This window comes from Pygoscelis adeliae, unplaced genomic scaffold (genome assembly GCF_000699105.1).
Source record: "Pygoscelis adeliae isolate BGI_AS28 unplaced genomic scaffold, ASM69910v1 Scaffold358, whole genome shotgun sequence".
Taxonomy (NCBI): Eukaryota; Metazoa; Chordata; class Aves; order Sphenisciformes; family Spheniscidae; genus Pygoscelis; species Pygoscelis adeliae.
The window spans coordinates 2,153,042-2,169,662 of NW_008825429.1; the positions used below are offsets into that span (position 1 = coordinate 2,153,042).

General features: G+C 39.0%; 1 protein-coding gene across 1 annotated transcript in view; it reads right to left on the minus strand.

Annotated features, from left to right (window-relative positions):
- The window catches only part of UPB1 (ureidopropionase, beta), a 21,491-nt gene extending 5,030 nt beyond the window's left edge, over positions 1–16,461 (minus strand). The window contains exons 1-9 of the mRNA XM_009330775.1: positions 16,361–16,461; positions 15,448–15,619; positions 13,831–13,918; positions 13,037–13,131; positions 11,683–11,844; positions 7,491–7,660; positions 3,979–4,060; positions 3,087–3,129; positions 1,795–1,949 (exon numbers count right to left, since the gene is read on the minus strand). Of these exons, the coding sequence (XP_009329050.1) occupies positions 1,795–1,949; positions 3,087–3,129; positions 3,979–4,060; positions 7,491–7,660; positions 11,683–11,844; positions 13,037–13,131; positions 13,831–13,918; positions 15,448–15,619; positions 16,361–16,461 (1,068 nt within the window). The remainder of the gene's footprint in view (positions 1–1,794; positions 1,950–3,086; positions 3,130–3,978; positions 4,061–7,490; positions 7,661–11,682; positions 11,845–13,036; positions 13,132–13,830; positions 13,919–15,447; positions 15,620–16,360) is intronic.
- Positions 16,462–16,621: the final 160 nt, after the last annotated feature.

The window sequence follows — 16,621 nt, forward strand, 5'->3', positions numbered from 1 at the left end:
CCTCCCTCGACCTGCTGGCCACGCTTCTTTTGATGCAGCCCAGGATACAATTGGCCTTCTGGGCTGCGAACGCACATTGGTGGCTCATGTTCAGCTTTTCATCCACCAGTACTCCCAAGTCCTTCTTGGCAGGGTTGCTCTCCATCCCTTCATCCCCCAGCCTGTATTGATCCCGGGGGTTGCCCTGACCCAGGTGCAGGACCTTGCACTTGGCCTTGTTAAACCTCATGAGGTTCACACGGGCCCACTTCTCGAGCTTGTCCAGGTCCCTCTGGATGGCATCCCGTCCCTCTGGCGTGTCGACCGCACCACTCAGCTTGGTGTCATCTGCAAACTTGCTGAGGGTGCGCTCGATCCCACTGTGTCATTGATGAAGATATTAAGCAGTACTGGTCCCAATATGGACCCCTGCAGGACACCACTCATCACCAATCTCCATTCAAATCCACAGAAAATTCGTATTTTTACATCAAATTGAAATCAAAACACATTATATATTGCACTATATTGTAATGCACAAGGTGGTTCCAAATAAACCAACCCTATAAAATGTATGTCTGCTTGCAGTAACATTATGTGCAAAAATCGACACTCCTTGCAAATGATTACTTACTTTAAATACTAGATTATCACTGAAGAACCTACATATACTGTGATGGTTGTGAGCTAGGAGTTCTGGTCTACTTTGTTAGGATTCAAATCATGCTGATCTTAAGAGTGGATAGGAAAAAATTCTAGTCTCTAGCAGTACTGAGGACTAGAAGGAAAGACCTGTCTCCACAGAGGCAAGATGTTTTCTTCATCAACAAAGCCTATTTAAGAAGTTGCCATCTCTTTTCTCCTTTTGCTTGCCTTCTTTGTTGTTCCAACAGAATATTTGTGGGGCCTGCTGTAAACCTGATCAGATTAAAAGAACAAACTAGAGCATGGTTTGTTTCTTTTATTTAAAAAAAAAAAAAATCTGGTCACTCCGCTAAACCAGTATACACTATAGCACCCCACATAGCTCGTACTGGCACAACTGAAGGGTTAGCAAACTGCAGTGCTGAGGTGGCAACATCTTAAACCAGCACTGCTGCTGGACAAATTAAATCAAATTACACCCTCAGGACAGATGATCCAAATTAGCTTTATCTCAGACTGCCAAAAAATAGTAATAAGTAAGTTTGCTAAAGGCACGTGGAGAGGCTTGCAGCCTTCTTAATCTGATTTAGATTAATTCAAAAGTGTGTTAGGATGCTTCAGAGATGAATGTACGCAGTTCTTTCTCTGTGGCTTCAACACGTCCACAAATTCAGGGAGTTAACACTGCAAGCAGTTTGCACACAGAAAGTTCTCAGAAGCTTAAAGATTCTTGTGGGTTTGGGTTTTCACTAAATTTCACCAAAACTGACAAGTAAGGCCTGTAAGAATAAAAAGAACCACCAAATTAGGTCAGATCAAAGGCCCATCTCAGCTCAGTGGCAAATGTCTACGTACCTTGCATAAGGAAACCGCACACACTTCCCCTAGCGGTCCTCAGAGCTCCTGGCAATCCACACTTAAGGACCAAAGGCTAAGTTTTTCATTTAAAAGCTATTGGCCTGGTTTCCCTGAATTTGGCTATTCCTTTTCTGAATCCATTTATGCCTTTGGCCTCCAGAACATCCTGTTAAATTAGTTCAACAATTTAAGCTTTGGACTGTTAAAAAGAAGAAAAGGCTGCCTTTTAACTATTGTAAGATTATATGATCATTATGAAAGCTTGTTTGTTCTAACATCATATGCAAGTTTGTTTCTTTACAAGCAGCTTACCTTAAAATTCCATTTGTCACTGACTTGCCTGCAAAGATTTAGATCCATCTCTACCACCAGAAGTCCATCCTGAGTGCGAGAGAGTCCTGGGGTCCTACTGCCATCTGGTGCAGCTACGTAACTTGAGCCATAAAAATGGCCCAAATCATGGTGTGCTTAAAGAAATTTTTAAAAAGCATGTAACACCATTTGCAAATAAGTATACAACTTAACGTGCAGTGTCCCATAAAACCTGGCTCAATTTCTTGTGGTTGCTCACTCACTGTGCTTTAAGCAAGATGATATCCTGAAGAGTCACAGCATGATCCTAAGGTAACTGAGTTTTGACCAGTAGTTATTTTCATGCACAGTACAGTTTTCACATATATCGAATTAGCAGGAAAAACCTCACTGTGTTGCCTTTTAAATAATGCATTATTATGCTTTCCCATTATTAAGTCTCTGAACTAAAGGCTTTGCTTTCATTGTTTTTTATTTAGAATTTAAATGAATTCTAATTGTCAAATCATACATTTCCAAAAAAGCTGACAGAGATGCACCCATTCAATTTTCAATACAAAGTCAGAAGTGAAAACACTGGGATTTGAGGCACAGAAAAAAAAAAAAAAATCTTACTTCGTATTGCACAACTCTGAGTTGTGCCAAAAATCAGTCACATCGGTTGTACTACTAAGCAATGGATGCCACTGACATTTTTGTTGCAGCTGCTACAAACACAGCTCCAAAACCAGCTAAAAAAAAATAAGGCTCAGGCCCACTCCAGATTAAGCCAGAAGCTGTCATGGTTGTCACAGGACAAATTATAGTGTTTCAACATACAAGTGAAGTACATACAAGCGAATCTCATGCTCTTCTTCGAGCATTCTCTTCCTTAACTTCCAGCAAGTCTGTGAAACAGGGCAAAATGGCTTGGCTGGGGATTCAGGCTAGGGCTATTACTGTTAATAATCTTAAAGCTACAAATAGAATGTCATGCATGCACTGACAACACAGGCTAATTTGGGAGATTTCTGTCTTCCAGTCCTACAATACCGCATTGACTCCAAAACTCTTAGTCCTTTGAAAGTATATAGAAACCTTAAGTATGAACTCCTGGTGACCACATTCTGTGGTACCACCACCTTTAATAGGAAGTGCTGCTTCCCTCCAGCTTACAAAACAGCAGTTTTAAGTAAGGCAGTCGCTAGCTACCATAGCTGTCATGAGATAGACGCTTGCAGGAGAGCTATCATTTCTTCAGACTTTCTAGTTAACAATTATTAGCAACCACTGAATGTGATTTCTGAACATACCTTTTCCACCATCTCCGGAAGTAAAGGCATTTTTGTAGTATTCCTGTGAAATAAGAGGAATCCGTAGGTGGCAGTATAATTCCATTTCATTCAAGAAATCCTTGCTAGTCTACTATATTTAGTATGGAAGTTTATATAAATTTATTAAGATTTTTTCTGGCATACTATCAGCACTGTCTACAGGGAGTCATCAGAGGGGCCTAGTTTCTATGATGGATAGGCTAGAAAACAAGATCTTTTTGTATCACTGCCTGTTGTTCATACACTTTGGGGAACATCTATCATATCAGTTTCACAAGTCTAAAGAAGAGGCAAAAGAGGAAACATTTAACCAAACACATCTTTGCGGATCACAAAAGAAGGCAAATGTATTCACATAACGGCAAGAACAAGTCTGGATTTTTGCAGGGAACCTTATAAAAGAACACACACGTAGGGTACCTGGACTACTCTGAAAGCAAGAATGACCTATTGTGTGCAACATTAATTTTCATTATAGAATTTCAGTGTCCAGAAGGAGGTAGTATCTGTACAACAGCAACCAGTTGTGTACCACTGACTTGAGGATATATTTCATTTTCAGTCATTTTGGCTAAAAGAATACTGATTTCACCATAGAGACTAGGAGAATTAGCAAAAGGGCGGGTGCCTATTACAAAGAGAGCAATTCAAGAACAGGAAGCAGCTGCAACCAAAAAGTAGGCTGCCAGCAACAAGGCAGTTCTCAACCTCTCTATCGCTGTCCATCTTCAAATCATATTATAAACACTAATACAGTAGTTATACAATAGAGTAATCTATGCACTCTAGTGCTATTCAGTTCATTACCTTGAATTAACTCATGCTACAATACCCAAATTATGAAATAAAATAACAAAGTGAAGATACATACCGTTCCTACCCTGTTGATGGGACATGTAAAGCAGTGATTAGCTATGGCAGCATTTCTTGCTTCAATTGGCCACAGTGACTCGCTGCAATACACAAAAGAGGAGGCAGGTATTCACTACTTGTCTAATTCAGAGCTAAATTTAGATTATGACTGTCCCGCACGGTACATTTTCTGTCAAAGAAGCCAAAGTTAGCTGCTAAGACTGACCTTGCTCTTACAATCAAAATCTCCCCACAGATATAGCCAAGTACTGTAATTCGTTTCTGCTCAAATATAGGTATAAACAATTCTATCTGATAGCCTGGTAAATATGGCTTTGTCATGGGAAAAAAAAAGAAAAAAAATGAACACATCAAGATTTTCAAAGCAATTAAGTGCAAAACGTTTTAGTCTCCAAATTATGCAAAGCATTTACACATGTACTTTCACATTCCATTAACTTTCAATACACCAAACATCATTCTGCAGCAAAGCTGTAAAAGATTCATACAAGTTGGCTCCTTTTTTTCCCCCAAAATGGTCCAGGAGAGGCTTTTGCAGCAGTGAATGAAAAAAGTTAATTATGGGAATAATAAAAAAATGAAAGTAAGAGAAAAATCCATTTCCACTAAATTTCCTACTGCTGTTATTTCAACCACAGTTTTCATAGCACTTTCCAGTAAGTCATTTTCCCGTGGTGAGTTGATGAAAAAGAAAGCATGTTTAACAAAAGCATCCCAATAACTTCCCAGTAATTATCTATTAAACCAGTCACTAAATTTACATAAAATCAAGAACTGAGAAATGAGGAATAAAAAATTCTTTCTCTTTTACAATCCTCTACCTCTTTTCCAAAGGAGATTTCGATTCTGACTGATGTTTAAAACTGAAATAGTCTTCTTTTTATTAAATAGTTTGATACATAGGGATCAGACTAGTTAACAGGAGGTCTGGAAGCACTCAGAGTTAGTATGTACTAACACAGTTAGTATGTACATACAGTATGTACCTGCCAGATTCTGAGTACCAAGACAAGGTTGCAAGCATCTGACTTCTTAATCTCCCAGTCAGACTCAAGAATCTTGAGAGATGGTCATTGGACTGATTGAAAGGACTTGGTTTATTGCCTCTTTTCTCAATTGCCTTGAGTCTGGCCAGCCAGTTCTTCTAAGAAAGAGGGTTTTTATTAAAAAGCTCCAGCAAATTACAATTTCACAGAAGAAGAGAGGCAGGAAAAAAAGGCTATAGCCAAGAAGCAACCCCAGAGAGAGTTTTTACATGGGCCTCAAGAGTCCTCTTCCTGCAATAAAAATTATATGCTTAAAAACAATCAAGTGAAAGCCAGTAATTTGGAGAGCCTGAAGCACCCAGAGTACCAATGAAGTTCTGTATAAGAGGGTAATCGCTGCTCTCCTGTCAGTGGGCTGTAAGTAGACACACATCACAAATATTTTTCTAGTAGTGACATAAATGCCCCAAAAGCAGTGTATTCATCCAACTCTTTTCAAAGGACATTTTCCAACATTACTCAACCTAAATTATCTTTTATACCAAAAACTACTAAAAGCAGTTTGAATGACAGAATACTGCATCTAACCTACAGTTCAACTCTCCAGGTTTGTAAATACATGGTTCTCTGCATCTGAACTGGCTATGGGTATGAAAATTTTATGCCTCGATTTGTTTTTCACCATTTCTACCCTATTATGAATGCTCAATGTCCTCAGAATTTTCTAGCTGGTCAGCAACAAAAATTGGATGAATATTCTTGGAACTTGTTACAGAGACAGAAAAACTCAAAATTTACATTAAACAGGTAAAGAGAGGGGATTGGGTGAATCCTGAAGAAATGGAAAAAGCTAAAAAAGATATACCTCTTACATTTCTAACTCTTCTATCATCTTGTATACCCAGTTAGCAAGTCTATATTGCCTGAATATTTCATACATTAAGGTTTACAAAACCGACACTGGAAAAATCTCTTCTTCTAGGTTTGAAGAAATAAAAATGAAAGTATTCTGCAATTAGTCCATGCACACAAACCCAGCTGAAGGGAGAAGAGAAATGAGAAAGAATTTTTAGTATTATGAGAGATCAGTATGTCTTCTTTTTTTGTTTGCTACTGGATATTATACTTGTATTACAGTATCATCAGCAAAAATGAAATAAGCTCCTGTTAGCTTCCTAAAACTTATCTTTGAAGCTGGAAACTCAAAGACAGTTCAGCTAGCCCAAAAGACGTTTTTTTAACTCGCAAAGGAAACATTTTCATTCCAAAGAACTCTGCAAAGCCAGACTTCCCCCCCCACCCCATACAAAGCTAACCACTTATGCTGAAAAGAGTTAAAAATATTAATATTTATAATTAAGCATAAACTACCATCACTTCTTCAGTCATATGTATGTAAACATTATACAATACTAAATAACTTTTCAGAGCCTACTGTTATCAGGGGAAAAAAACCAACAAAAAACAAAAAGAAAAAGCATAGTTGTTCCATCATGTGTTAAGCTGATGTATAGACACGTTCTGGAATCCCACACCTCAATTTACAAATAGTCTAATTCAGAATTTAAAAGTATTTAGCAGTACAGCAAAGGACAGAATACAATGAGAATGAAAGGAAGGCATGGTGATTTCGTCGAGAAGAATGTTATAAAGAACCACTGAAACCACTTCTACAAGGTTTCTGCCAAAAGAAAGCCCCCCACCGGCCCCAAAGAAAAGCAGTTATTTTGCATCACATTATAGTATCCCAAGCAATACACAGCCTGTGTCAGACAATGCTTTGGAAGCATGGCACATTCAAAGGTTATTATATTGAAATGTGACTGATGCTGATAATGTAGAGGCAAAGAATATTCAAGATCTAATCCACAAATTAATCATTATGGGCTAGCTAAGAAGTGTATTTTCCTAGCTCACTGAGCTGGTTTTCTTTTTTCTTTTAGGAAGTCAAGTCAGTTGGGTGCAATTAATGTCAATCTGCAGAAGATTAATCTCAAGGGAAACAGTTCACACTGGTTCAGTCTGGTTCAAGAGGCCTGATAATCACAAAATTGCCAACACTTTAAAAAAAAAAGTTTCTGAGAAAAAGGTTTCTCAGCTTGGCTCTGAAAACTGCAATTTGATACCATATTATTGGCTCCTAGGTGGATGATGCAAGCTGGCAAGCTAAGCCTGAATGTAGATTACTACTGCCTATCATAAAGCAAAAATATTACACAGATAATCTAAATAAACTCTCATTAGTTTTCAGAACACCAGCTGGATGCTGGTTAACTCTGTCTCAGAGACAGAAGACCTGCAGATGTACAATGAAAGTTCTGGAAGAGAATTAGTGACTATGAGCAGACTGGTAGCCCCAAACTCCAGATGGAGAAGAATGCAGATTCCTTCATGAAGGCAAAACAAGGAGGCGATACCTCAGGTTCCAAGACCTCAGCAAGATGCCCCTGAGGCCCCAGTGAGGGGCTCAGAGGTTCAGTTCACCGAGAAAGTTTGCAACGGCCTAAATCAGTTTGTATCTTACCTGAGTGTTCCAATAGTGGCTGAAGGATTAAAGATGATCTCTGCTCCATTCATACTAAACATGAGCCAGTTCAGAGGGTGATGGCGCCCATAGCAGATATTCACAGCAATTGTTCCAAACTGTGTCTGAAACACTGGGTGTCCTGTATTTCCTTCCATATAGTAAGTAGACTACAAACAAACAAACCAAACAAAAAAACACAAATGCAGACTTCTTAGAAAAGCAGAAAGAAATACCTTCAACATTGCTTTGACACTTACCAATTTCCAATTACCAGCTTCGAGTCATTAGACCATGAGCAAGGACAACAGCCTTCATTTAGTACACAGCTGCATCTTAATGGGTATATAGCAAAAAGTGACTCTCAGGCTGCTGAGATCAAATTCAAGCCCCTTTCTGTTTCCCTTCACTCATACTACACCTAAGCACTGACTGACTTTGACATAAACACTTCTGCTAATGCTAGAAACTTCTACAGAAGCTTAAGAGAGACCCACAAATTGCCAAACTTTAGGCACCTCTCATTACTTTCACCACATAAGAAAATTTTCCTAAGTCAGCACAATCCTTTGATTCTGACTAAAGAGAGAGATGATGAACACTTCAAAAAACATGGAATTCCTTTACATTCACCTGTTATGTAGTGACATGCAGTAATTTTATGAATGCTGTAAGGAAATATCAGTGTATAGCTAAGATTGGTTATTTAAATTTCCTATACGCCTATTGCTCTAAATAAACAGAGGGCCTGAAACTACCACCAGGAAAATCACAGGATAAATCTAGAGAACACTCCTTAAAGAAACTGGAGCCAACTGTTGGCTTAAAAGATCCCATTTACCATATGCTGCGAAATTTCATCCTATCATATCAAACATTTCTAAACAACTAGAAATGCACTGGTTCCTATAAAAGGCACTAGTGAAGAGAAGGATAGGGCATTGTTAACAGCTATCAAGAGAGACAAACATTCACAGAGATATTCCAAATGAAATGTACAGAAATGGTTCTTCCCAGATACAGGAAAAGGGTATGTGTGGAGCCACTGACAGTTGCCTGCCTAGTGCTCAGTGGTAGTCAAAAACGAAAGAAAATCTCAGACATCAACAGGAAGGGTACTGAAATGTTACAGAAAACATTGTTTTGCTGGTTTATAAGAATTCTGTGTGCCCATGGCTTGAGTACTCTGGGCAATTCTGGTGTCTGCATCTCAATAAGGATATACTAGAGATGGAATAAGCAAAGGCAACTGAAACGATGAAGGGGATGGGGCAGCTTCCTTGTGAGGAGCAACTACAAAGGCTCTTCAATCTGCAGATGGAATGCTGAGGGCAGTATTATGAATGAGATTTACAAAATCACAAAGGCAGTGGATAAGATGAATACAGAAATCCCAAAGCAGCAGCAGTAGTGGGTATTGACTGAAATTACACTCTTGTACTCGTTTTCAACCAAAGTAACTTTTTTCATGTAGCAGGCAGTGCACTTCTGAAATTTGCTTCTTCGTGAAAGCAGGTATTATCACCAGGTTCAGGAGGGATTAGACAAAGTCATTCATAAAAAAAACACACGTAAGAAATGAAAGAGACAGGAACATGCCACCCAACATCCCTAAAACAATGACTGTGCACACCACAGGAGTACAAAAGTTGCAGAGTGGCCAGATTTATTCCTAATAGTACCTTTTTGTGATGATCTCAGAGACAGAAAAGCAAGGTACACAATCCACCAGCCTGACCCAATGGGGCGTTCCTCATATAAGAAAGGTGTGTTGTAAAACAATTCCCTTTTAATTGAAACTATCTGTCCATTGTAACAACCGCTGCCATTGGTCTTGAAGGAAGCAGAACCACACCAGGCCTAAAGCAAGCAGAGTTACAGCTGGGGAACAAACCAGGGCCTCATCTAACTGTAGGAGAATGGCATGATAGATACAGGCGATCATCTTCTGAAACCAAGGTCTAGAGGTTCACTATGCCTAGTAAATATGACATCTCATGATTCTTATCTATTACCAGGTCTCATGAATTTGCACAGTCCCCTGGGTACTGATTTTACCTCCTTTCATGTCTGTAGAGAGCACACCACGTGATGGGCACTCACACAATCCTTTTTCAAAACAATTCTGCTGATTGAATATATTTCAATTTTTTCTTCTATCCTCAGTTTTCTTTTATTACAATAGGAGAAGAAAAACAAAAATGCTGTTGCTTCAGGGAATTAATCAGTTCTTATTTCTTTATTCCTCACCAGAAGTCACAATCATCTCCACAGCAACAAACTGTGATGTCTCAAGAAGGATTGATTTTTGTTTATTTATATGCCCTCCCACACATGGCTCAATAGGTTACAGACCAATCTCTTTCCCCTTTCCGTTTAGTTCTCACCAATTCAACAAGGATGATTTTAATAAGGCTCCTTTCCCTATCTGCTCTACAGAGGCAATCCACAAAAAATAATTTCAAATTCAACCCTTCCTTGGGGGTTAACTTTGTTGATAAAGAAAACAACATTAAAGTAACAGAGATAAGCATAATCCTTCCATTTAGTCTTGGTGGTTTCTAAAGTTCCTCTATCAGAATTGCTCAGCTCAGAAGCATGGACTTAATGCTTTGCTAACAAAACTAGCTAAAAAGACAGCACTGCTTTAGGTAAACACTAGCTTCTATAATGAGGTAGATAAAACAAGAAATGTGGAATCATTATAGTATACCTGCAAGATACAAATAGATTGTTTTGTGGTAATTCTGGCATTTAGGATTATAAGAACTAACTACTTTTAGGAATTGTGCAAAACTCTTAATGAAATTCTATTTATACTTCACATGGAAAAGTAAAAATATTTTCTTTTTTTAGGTGCCTTTCATTACAGTTTCATAGCTGGAAACAAGAAGGTTCTTGGAATCTGTGGATGCACCACAAAACAGTGTCTGGAAAACTGAAAGCCATCATATTTTAGCACAAGCAACAGGAATTTATTTTTTGTTTGATTACACAAGGAACAAATCAAGAATGTGGAAAGTAACCAAAATTCATTTTTATTAGTGCTTGTATTTTATATGGGTTTGTTAGTTACTGTTTTGCTAGCTAAAAGACAGATCTGATACAATAATATTAAATATCAAAATAATTGTTAAAGATAGAAGTAAACACTGTGACTGACAGGCCTGTGCCAGAAATTCATTGTGTAGAAACCTATTAACAGCCTCCTCTGAAGAAACACAAACCAGCCTGATCAGGTCTGGGAGCCCAGGTCAAAACTTCCAGAGGTTTTTGAACATGAAGTTTCAAGACAGAAAAAAGCTTTTAAAATTAATAAAAAAGCAGTTTGGATTCTGAAGCCTCAGTTCAGTGACTGGAGCATTCAGACTGGGAACAAAAGCAACTGCAGGTATATAGCAGCCCCCAGTGCTTAGACAAAACGCCTCTGTTAATTACTCACTTTAGCTGACAAGGAGAGATTTAGTTAGATAAGACACTGTATTTTTAGACTTCGGTTAATTTTTAATCCTGATCTTTCTGCTTGTGATAATTCTATGGATGGATAAACACATTTCAGATCTACCAGTTTTCTTCTGACATTGCCTTTACTACCAGTTCAGTTTCTGAAGCTGATTCTGAAGGACAGCCCAAAAACTGCTGGGGGCTTCAGTGGAAATAATGCGATTAGTAAACAGAAGATGCCGTAAACCAGCTATTCAGTCAGAAGTGTAATGAATTAAGGGATTCTGCGCAAAGAAACATAAGCAAAAGATCTGTCATTTCCAAGACAATCTCACAGAGAAACAGAGATCAAGACCATAAATAATGCTCACACCTGAACCTAAAATAAGTTCAACATGCACACATGCAAAAACTGTCTGAGCCAATCATGCACAACTAACATAACAAAGCTGTGACTTACAGATTTTGTTTTAAAGATCCTCCATACTTTTGTAGTTTCCATCTGGCCAAGGAAGAGTACATGACAAAAGATTCGATGTTATTTGTCCTTTAAGAGTCATCACTCTCTATTCTTGATAAATTAACTTACTATAATTTCACCTGAGAAAAACTGATTTGACACTTAATGAACCACATTTTCTAGAAATACATTACATTTCCTGCCAGTGTGCCTCTGATACAACCCATGCTGACACAAACAAGAGCTGCAAAGTAAGACGAGCTTGATAGTCACAATACTGCATCTTACCTCATTGAAATCTCCAACCCTTGGAATGTGATTTTTCCTACTTTTGCCAAGGACAGCTCCAGAATTAGAAATGACCACTGCAGCATTCCACAGAGTTCCCCCGTGTATTTCATCTCGCTCCAGGATTGGAGATACCACAACCATATTGTATTTCTTTGCCAGCTATACAAATGAACACAATTCTTCTATTATACACAAGCCTGCAGTAATTACTTTCATTTTTTGTTCATAAAGAAGGGTTAAAGAAAGTTTTCATCTGATACATTACTCTGTTACCAAGAGCTAACGTTTAACCCACACTGGCATGCCCACATCGCCACAGTTTCTTCATCAAAGATGGATACATCACAGAGAGCTTTCCACCTGAATCCTTCAACTAGAAATGCAAGGTACCAAAAGGAAAAAAAAGCATCCTAACAGCAATGGTCAAACTACAAAGCTGACCTCTACCTATTCAGAGGTAGAAGAGGAGATAGATCTCATCCCATTCTTTCATTCTGGTATACCACTCATGTGGTATACCAGAATGAAAGACACCATGGCTAGCTGAAAACAGTTTTTTTTTTTTTAAAAAGAAAAAGGAAAAAAAAGGAAATGTGAAATAGCATTACATGTTAACTATAAATGTTAAATAACATAGGTGTGAGAATATAGTAACTTCTGACTATCAGCTTACTAGCACATTTGTCTTTTCTTTCAAATCTTTCAAGTCTTTTGTTGTTTCAATCACTTGTAGAAGAAAATAATTGAAATTCCTTATTAAAAAAAAAGTTGTCAGAAAACAAAAATGAACTCTGTCACCCTTGCAATCAACAGCGTCTGGAAAAATAAGAGCCAGACAACAACAAACGTCTTTGGGTCCACAGAAAGTCCCCTACATTTTGTGTCATTTCACAGGGAGATGCAAAAGATTTGTGTGAAAGTGTTCCCTGTTCGGAAAAGGCTAGCTATTCTTCTCCTCACACCTTCATACAAGCGTTGTTTAATGCTCAACTGTTCTAGGTGAGAAACACCTTTTAAACTGAAATTAAAAATATTTGTATGGAGAATCGTTCCTCCCTTGTAAAATTCAGGAACAGTTAAATGCGCAGTTTCATATGCCTTCCATGGTACAAGGCAGTCTATAAATGCAAAGTAGTTTAAAAAATAAATATTGCACACAGTTGTTGTTGTTGTCCATTTCTACTTCTCTATCATATTTGTCAAGCAAGGTGAAAATTTATTTTTTATTATTTCAGTTTTCTCAGTGGTACAAGACCAGTACATAAACAAGAAATCCATGCTAATCAGTGGCAGTTATGGACTGGGGTTGGAGGCTGGATGTGGAGGGTTTTTTGCTTGGTTGTTTTTTTACCTCTTGACAGAATTTTGTTGTTGGCCCATCCTCTGCTGACTCAGCAAATTCAGTCCAAGGAAGCTTCTCTCTTGTACAAAAAGCAAAGGGCATGGCTGGAAACCACCGATGCAAGACAAAATTTACAAGAATGTTCATGTCACTCAAGAAATACACACAGTTTGCATGAATACAGATAGAAATTTAAACACTTAAGAATGGTTCAACTGTTTTTCTTGTTTAAAGGCAAAAGCTACTTAAAACTACTTTTAGCAAGGGCAAGGAGTTTTGGGCCCACACAGAGCAAAGTAGAAGAGAAAGAATGCACTTAGTGAAGTCTTACCGGAGGTAAAAATACACCCCAGTCACTAGTGTACACTTTCTGTGAATAACCTGTTTTCACAACTCGGCCCTTCATTTTGGTTTTCGCCTCTATTAAGCCTCAAAGACTCTATTTTAATTAAAATTAGGTTTTTAAAATTTTAATATCTTTCTAGAAAAAACCCGAAGTTTTAGAAGAAAAAAAATGAGGAAAGGATCATGAAGGATGACACGAAGGATGACATCTACAAATATCACTGTTGCAGCATACACCAGTCTTCAATATAAGAGACTTCACATATATCTTCCATACAGTTCTGCTAACTAAGACTCTTTGTTTTCTCCTTTAGAAAGCAAATCAGTAAAGTCAGCTGTTACATCTTGGAAGATCTCTGCTGTTTACTTACAAGACATACTTCTAAGTACATGATACTTGTTAAAATAGAAGGAACTTGACCTCTGACAACCTAGAAGGAATCACAGAAAATACTCACTCCAAGCCTCCTGGAAACAAACTATGTTGACCCCACATATTGCAGCTACCTCCACGATCTCCTCAATTCGTCTGTGCAGTGCAGCCACCTGATTGCGAGAAGTGTCACGCTATAAAAAAAAGCTGTATGTTCTAACTCACTTGTATATTAATTGCCTGGTTTTAAAAGCTTTGTTAACATTAACTTTATCTTGTTCTATACTTAGTACCATTGCTTTCGGGGGAATAACTCAAGAAGTCATCATTCTTGAGCACTGATAATAGAAAGAGTTAGATACAGATTTTTAAAAGCATTTAGACGCTGAAAATAGAGAAAGCAATCCAATGGAATTCTAATTCCATGGTTACAACATTTAAATATATGGCAACTCATTGCCGACTGACTTGCAAATAGCTAAAAATCTTAACAGAATCAGCAAAAATTACAATTTTGCTGCTAATTGTAAACAACCTACAGAACAATGTTAAGTAAACATGAATTCAAAGTCAAATACTCAGAATCATAAAATATGAGGTAAGGACAGTCCATTTCCTCTGTTATCTCCGAATCCTGCTCACACATGTAGATCTTGGACAGTCTCTAGAAGTTATCAACTCCAAACTATTTTCTAAAGCCCTCTGTCCAAAGAGCTCAGTAGATTATTACCAAGAAAAAACATCAAAGCATTTATTAATTAGTCAAAAATATTGTTTCAAAGTACTTTTTTCTTGAGTATTCTACTTGAAGATAAGCATAGTTGTAGCACTTTGCACTGATACTTTCAGGTGTCAAAAAGAAAAGATGCAAGGCAAGTCAACAGCAACCTACGAACTCAACTGTACACTGATTTACAGAAATAGTTAACTAGTTATTTATAAGGTAAAATCATTAATATAACTGGTCTTTTTAACAGATGCTACAAAGAATCCACAAACTTGATCCATATACTGAATTAATTAATTGCATCTGTGACAGGTAATCTTTCCAAAACCAATTACCTCAGAAATGTCCTGTCCCGTCACTGTACAAAACTACTACTCCAGAAGATTTTATAAATGTGGTATTTTCTTTCACTTTTTTAAATCTACTTTTATTTCTATATATGTCACCTCAATGCTTTTGTGTCCAAGATGTTAGGACATAATGGTCACCTTGTAATAAGATTTGGTTTGCTGCTGTACAAAGAATAATGAACACAGCTTTATTAATCTGTGTTTACTCTAATAGATTTTCCTATAATGGAACATTTTTCAATTAAAACAAGAACTGCACCTGTGGTTTCCATGGGTTGCCATCTCTTTTGATTTCGGGTAAATGATTTTCTGTTTCATTTTAGAGGCAAAGGATTTTCATGTACAAAATCAGTGACTAAATATTTAGCTTTGGAAAAACTGCAAACAGGTTGGGCAATTCACTAGGTAAACACAACACAAGAGATGTTTCTGAGAAACAATAGAACTGAATGTCATTTGAATTTCTTACAGTATGCTGTATTAAGACAGTCATGGGTCCTGTATTGCCAGACAATCAGCAGGCATTTAATGATGGAGTTTCTAACATCAACAACTGAAGTGTGTTATTTCTCAATCTAGTAGAAGAGGAGTTAGACACAAACAGCCCAGAACCCAGTTTATGTACCTGGACTGCCACAGCTGTGTCTGTGGGAAGTGGAATTTTATTTTGTACCAGTCCTACTCGAACAATACGTGGCCTTCTCAATTGCTCTGGAGCAGCTTCAAATCCATAGCCCTGTAGCTCAAAATCTCTTTCCTGAGCTGCTGACAGAGCAGTGGCTGGCAAATTAAGTTTTCTGGATTGAACAGGAAGCAAAGACATTTCAATATGAGATGTTCTCCTTTTCTGCTGTGAATGCAATGGATCAAGAGGATCACAAATACTGTCTACCCCTGCAGAGACACCCAAGCTCCCATGTCGCCCTACGCAACTATCAGACAAGGGAACAATCAGTCAGTAGCCAGGTCATGTGCAAATCTCACTGTTCTCCTTCATGGCAGCAAACTCCCAGTGTCCTCCTCTGTAATTGTGATTTCCAGACACTATTACCTTGCTACAGAAATCAAGCAGCACATACATACAAACTTTCATCTGCCACCCCCAGATTATAAAGACTTTCCCTCCAACGTAGTTTTGCTCATGTTAGATCTCCACTTCTCCAGCTCCCTCACCCCGAAGCCACGAGCTCCCCAGCCCCCTCCCCCCCAAAACTATCCCCCCTCAGGTCTTTCATTCCAGTCAGCCACCTTCTCATACGACCTCTCTGATTCCCAAATCTGGATTACCTCCAAACTCCCCCAGTCATCTCACCACAGCCTAACCTCACCGCAGTACCACAAGCGCCACAGGACCTACCCTTCTTTTTCCTTTCAGCCCAGCCCCGCCCCGCCCTGCGCACCCGTCCTCAAAACTGACTCCTTCCCCCTCACTCCCGGGCCGGGCATCCATCGCGGAGATCGAGGGGGAGGAGGGAGACAGGGCGGGACACGACCTCCCCCGCGGGGGAGAGGCAGGAGAGCCCGTCCCAGCAGCGCACCTTGTCCCGCCCCCGTAGAGGATCCGCTTCACCTCGGCGAGGTCCTCGGGCGGGATATGCTGCTCCAAGCATGACTCCAGCGACTCCAGGCTTCCCGCCATCGCGGGACGAGGCGAGGCGCGCAGTCGGCTGGGCACGCGTTGACCGTTAGGCGCGCACTGACCGTTAAGCACGCGCGCGCCTCCGCGAACTTTACCCCCGGGCGGCCGCCGCCGGGACACGCCCCTTTCGCCTCAGAGGGGTTTTGGCGGGCGCGAAAGG